Source organism: Sceloporus undulatus, chromosome 2, assembly GCF_019175285.1.
Source record: "Sceloporus undulatus isolate JIND9_A2432 ecotype Alabama chromosome 2, SceUnd_v1.1, whole genome shotgun sequence".
NCBI classification, from domain to species: Eukaryota; Metazoa; Chordata; class Lepidosauria; order Squamata; family Phrynosomatidae; genus Sceloporus; species Sceloporus undulatus.
The window spans coordinates 178,135,948-178,146,604 of NC_056523.1; the positions used below are offsets into that span (position 1 = coordinate 178,135,948).

The following is a 10,657-nucleotide window of genomic DNA, read 5'->3' on the forward strand; positions in this document are numbered from 1 at the left end:
TTTCTCATGACATGGCCAAAGTTCAACGGCCTTAGTTTAGTCATCTTGACTTCTAAGAGAGTTCAGGTTTGATTTGCTCCATGACCCATTGATTTGTCTTTTTAGCAGAGATGCAATAGATAGAAAGCCAAAGGAGAGAAAAAAAACCATGTTATTTGTAGAACTCTTCTCCAGCAGCATATTTCAAAGGAGTTGATCTTCTTCCTATCAGCTTTCTTCACTGTCCAGCTTGTGACATGGTAGCCATCTATAAATATCTAAAGAATGTCATGTAGAAGATGAAGCAAGCTTGTTTTCTGCGGCTCCAGAGGCAAGACCAAGAACCAATGGATTCAAATGACAAGGAAAGAAATTCCATCTAAACATTAGGAAGAAGTACTTTTCTGTAAGAGTGACAGGCTTCCTTGAAGAGCGGTGGTCTTCTTTGGAGATCTTAAAATAGAGGTTGGATGTGCATCTTTCAGGGGTTCTTCAGTTGTGTATTTCTTCATGGCAGGGGGTTAGACTAGATGACCTTAGAGGTCCCTTCCTACTCTCTATTATTCAGCTCACTCTAGGCTGGAAGCAGACAGTTCTGTGCACATTCACTGTCATGACTGACATCATTCTCCTCCACCTGCCCCCTTCTTTTGTCACATTTCCAGAAGACAGGAGTGCTAGTTAATTACACCTTGCTGTCCTATTTCTGGAGGAAGGAGTCTTTAAATAAATCTGAGAAAGAAGGTCAGAGGGGAGGAGTTAGAGGAATGGAAAGTGGTGCTCTCCTGATTTTTCTTGTGAAGCGATATACCATCAGCTTAAGATAGAACAACATTGTCACTTGGAGCCACAAGGCCACTGTCAAGCTGGAAGCAAGCTTCTGATGAAAAGCCCCATTCAGCTGACTAGCATGAGAAAGGCTTTGCATTATTTACACATAGCAGAAAGAGCTGTGAGTTTTATTTTAACATTATTGTTGAAGCTATTAGAAAGGCGAAGGAGAGGAAAAAAAATCACTCCTTAAAAAGCTGTGACTGGATATTCTCACCCACTGCAACCTTTATTGGTTGGTTGATCAGTTGGTTGGTTTTATATCCTGTCTTTCTCCCAGGATGGGATTCAAGATGGCTTACATTTTGATTGTCTTTGACAGAGAGGTGGGGTATAAATAAAGTTTTATTATTTATTTATTTATGATCTGCTTACATTCCTCTCACCATTACCACTGTCACCAAAAAGAAGGATGAATGGATGGGCAAATGGATTCTCTCTGGGAGGACGCCTTTTCTTCAGGCAGCCCCCAGATGGTACTGGGCCCAGCCTTCTCTCTCCCAGCAGAGCCCCGGAACGGAAGTGACAGTTAGGGAGGGAGGAGCCTCTGTCTTCAGGCCCAGCCCCTGATGGACTGGGCCCCAGCCACTCTCTCCTCAGAGGGCCCCCCGCAGACCGGAACCGAATGATGACAGTTAGGGAGAGAGGAGCCCTATCCCATATCCTATCTTAAGAGTGGGGGTATGTGACATCCTCATGGTAGATGTAAAGGGAGGAGAGCAAGGGTAAAAAGTTTGAGAGTACCAGCCCAGTGATTGACATGGGACTCCTGAGAGTTACAGTTGAGGGAAGGAGATAGATTTGGGAACTCTTCAAGCCCGAGCAATCTACTGACTGACTAAATTGGCAGGCTCCAAAAAATCCACAGAATGCAGCCACAGCAGTTAAAAGTGGAAAGCAGTACCGAGAGGCGGTGTGTAGGGGTAGGCAAAACTATAGTTTGAACAGCCACAAGCAATGCATTGTACGGGGATAGTGTGTCACTGGCCAAAGCGGGCTCAGACGTAAACTTCCAGGCTCTTCATTCTAGAAGTGTAGCGGTAGCCTCGTTGTAGTGGATGAAAAAGATCAAAACTCATTCGAGAATGGTGCTGGAGAAGGAGTGCCGGAGGCATACTCGGAAACAGCCAAACAAACGACAACAAATGGGGTCCTGGACCACAGATCAAGCCGCTGAAATACCGCTAGAAGCCAAGATGATCAAATGGAGGCTGTTGTACTTTGACACACATCCATAAGAAAGGCAGAATGAAATCAACTAGAAAAAAACAATACCACCGCTAGGACAGGAAAGGGGTTTGAAGGGGGGTTGGTAGAAAGAGAGGAAAAACAAAAGACCATACCGCCCGAGGATCAACCACACACACTTGATGGATCAAATCCTGTGGAGGACACCATCAAGATCTCCTATCTCCACTGTTCTGCTTAGGTCATGTAAATTCAATTGCCATCAGGGGATGGGAAAGGGAGGGAATGAAATTTATAGGGGAACCTCCGCAGCAGAAACAGGGAGGGCAGAAACAGTGGAGGATATGCAAATTTTGATGCGTCATCCACAAGGTTGCCATGAGTTGGAGGTTGACACAAGGGCAGACAGCGCAGAGTTAAAACCAACAAAAATGATGAGCACCAAGATTGAACCGCCCACCCCTGCCTCATGGCGAGCAGACCATGCCAATCATCGTTCAAATCCCCTCCAATGAAGGTGTGTGTATCTAATGTTCCTCACCTCAGGCTTTCTCTTCTGACATCTCCTGCTGCTCCAGCCAGAATCACTCTCTCAATGCCTCGTCATATGGTCCCGTGTGTGCCTGCAGCAAAAACCACCATGTTGTTCCTCAAAGCCCACGTCGCTGCACCACAGCCATTCCTGACAAAAATTGGGCTCCGCTAGGATTAGGTCAACGCAGTCCCATGTTATGCTAAAAGACGATTAGAGGAAGCTTAGAGGATTTCTGCAGGGGGAGTGCTCGCTTCTAGGCAGAAGAAGCAGAAGGCTTGGAGGAAGGAAATGGAAAAGGGGAAGCCACATTGACTCTAAACTCAGCAGTCTGGAGGGACAAACACCACTAACAGACGAGATTCATGGACAGCTCTAAAGTAAGCCTTAAAAGTTCCTTGGCCACACGGAAAGGCAGCTAAAAGAAGAAACAAGCCAAAGGAATAGAACAATCTATCCTGTGTCTGAGGGAAGGGAAAAAGGAAACACTAGTTTCTCATTTTCTGCTCAGTTTTTACCTGGTGCCGCCTCTCTTTGAATTCACTGCCTGTGCTGTGCACGCTAGTGTGGCTCTCTGTACCCAAACCCACGAAGTCGTGATTTTGTTATTTTCTTATAATTTCTAACTACAATATACAACAAATGCATCTGTGACCAACAGTATGCAATGTGAACCAGATAATAATTCAATAATACGTTCAACTACGGAACCAGTAAGTACTGTACCATTATATATCGGTTTGAATGTGTTACAAAAAGCCAGCAGAAGCAAAGAGAAGCAGTATGGGTTGTAGGTTGAGTTTGAATGTAGACGACGGAACGCCGTAGAGACGGTCGGGGAGGTTTTGTCAATGGTTGCACATGCTATTGGATCAGACTTACAAGGAGCTGACTGGCATCTTGAGGCAGTATCTTATCTATGAAACTGCAGTTTTATGTCACAGAAACACATCTTCAGCACTTTACCGGCCATTGTTGGCTTGCCAAACTCAGCCTCTGATTGTTTTTAAACCTTCCCCTTCCTGTGCTGTCTGTCTATTTACACTGTGGAGGTTCAAACTCTATCTATCTTTTTTGTTTGGTTAGGATTGGTTAGGATTTGTTGTGTGTTTGTGTCGTCAAGTCTTCCGACTTACGGCAACTTTAAGGTGAACCTATCATGAGGTTTTCTTGGCAAGCTTCTTCAGAGGGAGGTTGCTTTTTGTCTTTCTCTGAGGAGAGGTGTGACTTGCCCAAGATCCCCTGGTGAGTTTCCATGGCCAAGCTAGGATTCAAATCTGTGGTCTCTAGAGTCCTAGTCAAATGCATGCAATTAATTTTGAGTTGAGTAGAATTTGAAATTAACTGCTTTCAGGTTGAAGTAGTACCTCATGCCATGTTCTTTATCACCTTTTTAAACTAAGCAGGGATGGAAATAATAATACATAAATATATATACATATAATTGAACACGACCCATTAGCAGCTCCATCCACATTTCATTCCAGTTCACTGTAATTTTCATCTGCATCTCCTTGGTGTGGTAGCGGTCGAGTTGTTGTGCTCTGTTTGTGCCTGTTATGAATTTTATTTCTCCTTCCTTCCCCCCACCCCCCCAAAAGACTGGGACTTGAGGTGGCGCTACAAATTAAAATAACAGTAGTTACAAACACACAAAAAACAGGAAACATTAAAATTGAAATGTTGGTTGGATTTTTATCTACTTGTTATGTTCTATCTACCTTCCCTAACTCAAACGCACCACACCAGCTTATTTTTCAACAGTCCTGTGACATAGGTAAGTAGAGATATTATGACTGGCCCAAGGTTCACCCAGGAGTTTCAGTTTATGACTTGAAACTAGATATTCCAAGTCCCTATCAGCCACACTAAACCATTACACCATACTGATTTCTCCCAGGAGATCTCACTCCACAGGACGCAGCTCAGGTCAACAACTGGACTCCTCGATCTCAGATATAAATTAGAGTGGGTGTTGCAAGCATGGTGCACAAGACAAAATGAAGTCCATATGAATAAGGAAGGGCACTTGTTACCCAAAAGACCCTGAGAGAAGTCCTGCAAAGTTAGAATATCACTGCATCTGCTTCCTTCTCCTTTGCCTTCTTTTATCCTTGGCTGCTTTGCTTTACTGTCTTCCCCTTGCTCTCATCTCTGCCTTTGTGCTGTTATTATTCTGTAGTTGTAGCACAAAGGCTTTCTTTAATTTGACACGTTCTTATATAGATAGTCAACAGCTGTGGTTTGAGGGCAGATCACTCTTCAGTGAATTTGGTTCAGTTTCAGACATGCAAGCCTTGGTTCAAATCTGCCCAGTCCATCAGTCCCTCTGCTAGCTTAGGCTTTGGAGCAGGTGGAGCAAGGCATACAAGAAGACAGCAAGCTGGGTCTGTTTCACCTCCTAGTTGGGACTAGGAGGGCACATGCCACATCACAATAAGGAGACAGTGTGTCTCTGCTCTTGCAAGACCGTGTCTGCTACATGAAACACAATGGCTCTCTTCCTTTTTACAGCCTGCTGGGTATCCCATCCAGCAGGGCCGCTTCTAATGCCAAGAAGACAAGATAAATGTGATTTCTAGGCCAGATGAGATGAGATTGTGTTGCTGACTACAACTTCCTGCCAAGAAGCTAACACATAGTTAGATAGTGAGGCAATGCCTGAAGGGGTAGCCATGTCACATCTGTGGCAGCAAAAATAAGAAAGACGAGCTTATGGCACCTGAAACTTGAGACATTTATTATGGATAACCGTTATGAACTAAGAAGTCTGCTTCCTTCAATAGATTTGATGTAGCAGACTCTAAGGGATTACTAAACAGGGCTTTTAAATTGTGATTAGATCTGTGGGAAAAAAGCAAAGCAGTTTTGAAATACTTATTGCATAATGCCGCCTCCAACATGTAGTTGCTTGTCCCCCATGCATGCTTAGGGTTCCCATTTGCAATACTGAACATCTATAGTATCAGTTTTTTCTCCTCTCCCCCTCTCTATTCCCAGTCCGGCTTTATTCCTTTTTTTTTTCCCCCTCCCATTTCTTTTCTTCTTTTTTAAAACTTTGACTCACAGTAGCAGAGCTGTGGAATTGCATGAATTCTTGGAAAAAAATAAGCTGAGCGGCTGCTGAGTAGGACATAGGACAGGGAGGTGAGGTTGAGGTCAAGAGAAGAGCGCAATGGGAGCAGCAGGCCCCAGTCATTGATTGCAAAGATATGTGGCAAAGGCTATTATACCAACAGGTATAATTCCATTTTCATTGACATGATGATTGAGTGAGAAAACAGGGCTCGGGTGGTAAGTCCCTAATTCAGAGATGGCCAAAGTATAGCCCTTTGCATGTTGTTGGATTGCAGTGCCGGTAGCCCAAACCAGCCACGCAAATGGTAAGGGATGTGGAAGTGCAGTCTAACAAACTCTGCAGACCACAGCACATTTCCTGTTCATCCACTAGAGCCCTTTCACACTACAGAGTTACAGCCTATGATCCTGATTTAACTGCCATGGTGCTGCTCCTGGGAAATCCAGGATTTACAGCTATGGTTGGAAGCCCCAGAGGAGATTATCTGGTTTAATGTTCTAAGGCCTGTCCTTTAGGGTTAAATGGGACCTTATATTGTGTGTTAGCACTGAAACACTAGCTATGTAAGCTTATGAAGGTTTTCCCACACCCTGGTGCCCCCTGATAGGTTGGACTACAGATCCCATCATATTGACTGGATCGAGTTTTGGCAGTGAGGAACAATTTGCTTGCTATCCTAGCACAAATGCCATCATGGAAATATCTGTCACAGAGAGAGGCCTTATGCAGAAAACAGAACAAAGTCAGTTTTGTCAATTAGCTGTTTCCTTCTCTTTTCCCCTAAGTGCTGCTTTGAAAGTAATAATTTATAGGGTTATTCTTTTTGAGTCAAAATTGCATCTCTGGCAGTAGCTGACCTGATGTCCAAAGAAGCTAGAGGTTATAAAAAAACCTGCTTCTTATTGATTGCCCCACAAGGGAATATGAGAAGTTCCTGCAATTAACATAATTCCATTTCTAGACCTTTTGCTTGTCATCATTATTTAATGGGACTTGAGCATCCAAGGATTTTGTTATCCACGGGGATCTTGGAGAACCAAACTCAAACATATAACAGGGTCCACTGTCGTACACTGAGAGTTGATGGATTGCAGGGGACAGTAATTGATTCCCTGACAAACAAGGGATGCAAAACAAAACAATTTTGCTCTTGACTCACATCCTTGTGTTGTCGTTGTTTAATGTCTGTTTAACTTTAACAATTTAGAGATTGCCTCTCTCAACCTGACACTTTCCCGATGTGTTGGGGGGAAAACTTCACCCATTCTCATATGGAGGATGGAAATCTGTTAGGGATGACAGGTAGTGAATTAATGCTGGACACATCTGAAAGGTTGCGTGACGAATTGAAGAACTGTAGGGATGTATGTCTTCCTTTTTCTTTTAATAAGCCCATGTTGACAAATAGTTATTTTACTAATTTAGAGAAGCGCCATCTGAATTCAATTGATCATTTAATCCAGTGTAATAATAGAAATTATTGTTGGTATTTCTGTGGAATCTGGGGTAAAAAGAGGAAGAAAAAAGCAAAGAAAGACAGACAGAACAAAATATAGCTTCTTGTCAAGCAAGCCTAGTAGCACACGCGGGGTGTCAACAAAATGCGTCACGGATCACAAAAAATGAATAGAGGGGACGACGTACAAGAATGCAATATTCTGAACATAAATCTCCTCCGCATAACCGCACCTCCCACCTACACGACACACCTTTGTAGTGAAACTGTTTGGCTATGTGACAGATTTGAAAAATGTGTGGGTGACACTTTGTGAAATCCTAGGAATCATTACAGTGGTTGGAATAGTTCTCTAGTCATCCTTCATAGGTTCTTGTCCTTCACCATTGCTATTAGGTGCGAGAAAGAATAATACAAAATAAGAAATATATACAACGCATCATTTACATTCAGGTCACCAGAAATTTGCATGTTGTGGTATACCCTTTTGTGTGTCATGATTTCAGAGAAAGCTACCGTTCTAAGCTGGGAAGGCACCACCCCATTTCTCCAAATAATAGTTAAGTTACTGAGAGCAGGAAAAGCTCTTACATAACAGGGAAAAAAAATGAAATCCTGGGTAAGGATTTTTTAAAAAAAACCATGTGCAAATGCTGGTTCCCTACACCTGCAAGGGAGCTTCCAGTAACTAAAACCTAGAGCATTCTATTTTTCATTGCCTCTCTGCACTGAACTGTTTTTCCAGCTCTTTTATTAGCTGAAGGCATTAGAAGAGGCTAGAGACAGAATCCCAGCTATCAAGGTACATGATGCTGTTTTGTTAGCTTCTTCTTTCCTATCATGTGACACCACCATTCATAATAATCAACCATATCCAGTCTCATATACTATTCTTAGCCTATTGTGTCAAGCAACACAACTGCTATATTATCTATAGTTTTTGTGGGTTTTTCAGGCTATGTGGCCATGTTCTAGAAAACAGCTTCTTCCTGACGTTTTGCCGGCATCTGTGGCTGGCATCTTCAGAGATGCCATCTCTGAAGATGCCAGAGCCACAGATGCCAGTGAATGTCCAGAGAAGAAACTGTTCTAGAACATGGCCACTAGCCTGAAAAACCCACAAAAAACTATGGATGCCAGCCCTGAAACCCTTTGACTTTACAGCCTGCTTAGGTCTTGCAGACTCAGGGCAGCCCTGGTCTCTTGATTGAGTCATACTATTTGTACGTGGCCTTTCTTTTTCCTGCTGCCTTCTACCTTGCCAGCAACATTGCCCCTTTATAATATAGCATGTCTTCTCATGAGTGTCCAAAATACAAAAGTCTCAGTTTAATTGTCTTGGCTTCTAGGGCCCATTATTTGCCTTTTTGGCAAGCCATGAATCTGCAGAAACTCCCCTCAACATTACCTTTTGAATTGAACTGAATTCTTCTGTCAGCTATTTTATTTATATAACAATTTCTTTTATTACAATATACCTACTCTTTAAAAAAAAGTTATTAAAATCATGCAAAACCCGGAGCCATGACAACAGACTGATTGGAGGGGCCTGTATACTTTCATTGTAGAAAGAGGTGAAGGCAAATGCAGTTGTCCTGTTTGACATGTGAGCTGCAATCCACGCAACGCAAGCAATTAAGGTCCAAAACCACCTGCAGAATAATCTAGTTTGACACCATTTTAACTGCCCTGGCTCAGTGCTAAGGAATTCTAGGAACTGTAGTTTTGTGAGACATTTAGCCTTCTCCGTCACGGAGCACTGGTGCCACAATAAACTACAATTCCCAAGATTCCATAGCACTGAGCTAGGGCAATTAAAGCTGTCCCAAACTGGATTATTTCTGCAGTGGGGTTTAGACCGGTGTTTAAAAATGTACAACAGTACAAACTACGTGTACTGATATGTGGCTTCATTGCCTGTTGTTCACTTCCACTGTAATCCATTCAAATTTTAGGGGCACCTCAATCATGACATGGATACAAAAATCTGTTGTATACTGAGATAGCCCCATCTCCATTACTATCATGTAAACTTGCATGGGTGCCTATTTGAAGATAATGGAGAATGAACTGAACCTTGTGCATACAAAGTATGTGCTCTAACATGGAGCTATGTGCTGCATTCTCATAATGGACTTTGAGAGTACATGAAGCAAATCAGGATTGTTGAAGAAGGTGATTTCAAAATCAACAGAATGACAACATTAGGAAAAATCAAATGTCATAAGACAGCAACCTGTCCCGTTATCGCTCTGAGACAGTTTAGTTGCTCTTCTAAGGCATTGCCTTAGGGCAGACATATGGACTTCATGAATCTTAGGCTGGAAGAGGCCACAATGACCATCTCCACCATGCAACTAACGCTCACAAAGATGGCCATTCAGCCTTTGTTTAAGACCTCCAAAGTTAGAGAATCCACCACATTTTTAAGAAGAAGATTCCACATTTGAACAGTTCTTACAGTAAGTGTCTTCCTAATATTTAAGTGGAATCTTTTCTTGTACGTAATTTGTTTTTAAATATATGTTTATTGGAATACATCTTTGTAATTTGAGCCCACTGTCTCTTGTTCTCGTCTCTTTCTAATCTCAGAAAGCAAGCTTGCTCCATCTTATATTGTGACATTTAAAGTGCTATCATGTCACCTTTCAGTTTTCTCCAAGCTAAACATATACAGTCCCTAAATTGTTCTCATAAAGTTTGTTTCAGACTTTTTTAATCTTGGTTCTCTCTTCTGGATTGTGATTAGACAGAGCCCATGAAATAGATCTCAGTTGTAAATTAATTATTTGGATTCAAAGGGCAAACTGAATATTCAAACTGACATACTGAAGTACATCCCTTACACAATTCAACACACAGCCACTTCAGCGGTTTCACACAACATTTTATTATACTGCATATTGACACCAATGAGCAATTAAGTTTGAATGCCCTCTGTATAAATAATTCCTGCATTTAGGAAAATAGTTATGTCAGGAGAAACATTATTGCTTTTCATGGTGTGGTACTTTTCCACATCCAGGAATTTGTCCCCATATGCTGGAGAAGATAAACTTAGTTCCTTCACCTGCAAGAGTATGGTCCTGCAAGAGTTGAACCATGTGGCTGCCCTTCTCATATAGTTTGGCTTCATGTTTACTGTATCTGCTGCAAAAGTGACAGTCACTGTGGGCAAACACGGGCTGAGTTACAAACCTGCAACATGAAGCAGTCTACACATTCCACACTTTTCAGCACCCACAATTAATTGTGTGAGTTGGCCTCAGGTCAATTTGGCTCCAAGAGAACTTGCCTCAGTGAGGGCTGCAGTACTATGTATTGGCTCTAGGCACAGGGTGTATCTACACTGTAGAAATAATGCAGTTTGGCACCATTTTTACTGCTATGGCTCCATCCTACAGAATCCTCGGGTCTGTAGATTTTGAGGCACCAGCAATCTTTGGCACAAAAGGCTAAAGCCTTGTGAAACTACAAATCCGAGTTTCTATAGGCTGACACTGCAGCAGTTTAAAGTTTTGTCACACTGCATATTTCTACAGTGTAGATGAACCAACACACACACACACAGAGAGGAGATAGAGAGAGAGAG

The 10,657-nt window shown here is 42.4% G+C and overlaps 1 protein-coding gene across 1 annotated transcript in view; it reads right to left on the bottom strand.

The window, feature by feature from the left end:
* Nucleotides 1–1,808: 1,808 nt before the first annotated feature.
* LOC121920469 (ATP-dependent 6-phosphofructokinase, muscle type-like) overlaps nucleotides 1,809–10,657 on the bottom strand; it is a 50,247-nt gene continuing 41,398 nt past the window's right edge. Inside the window, exon 14 of the mRNA XM_042447611.1 lies at nucleotides 1,809–1,901. Within this exon, the coding sequence (XP_042303545.1) occupies nucleotides 1,809–1,901 (93 nt within the window). The remainder of the gene's footprint in view (nucleotides 1,902–10,657) is intronic.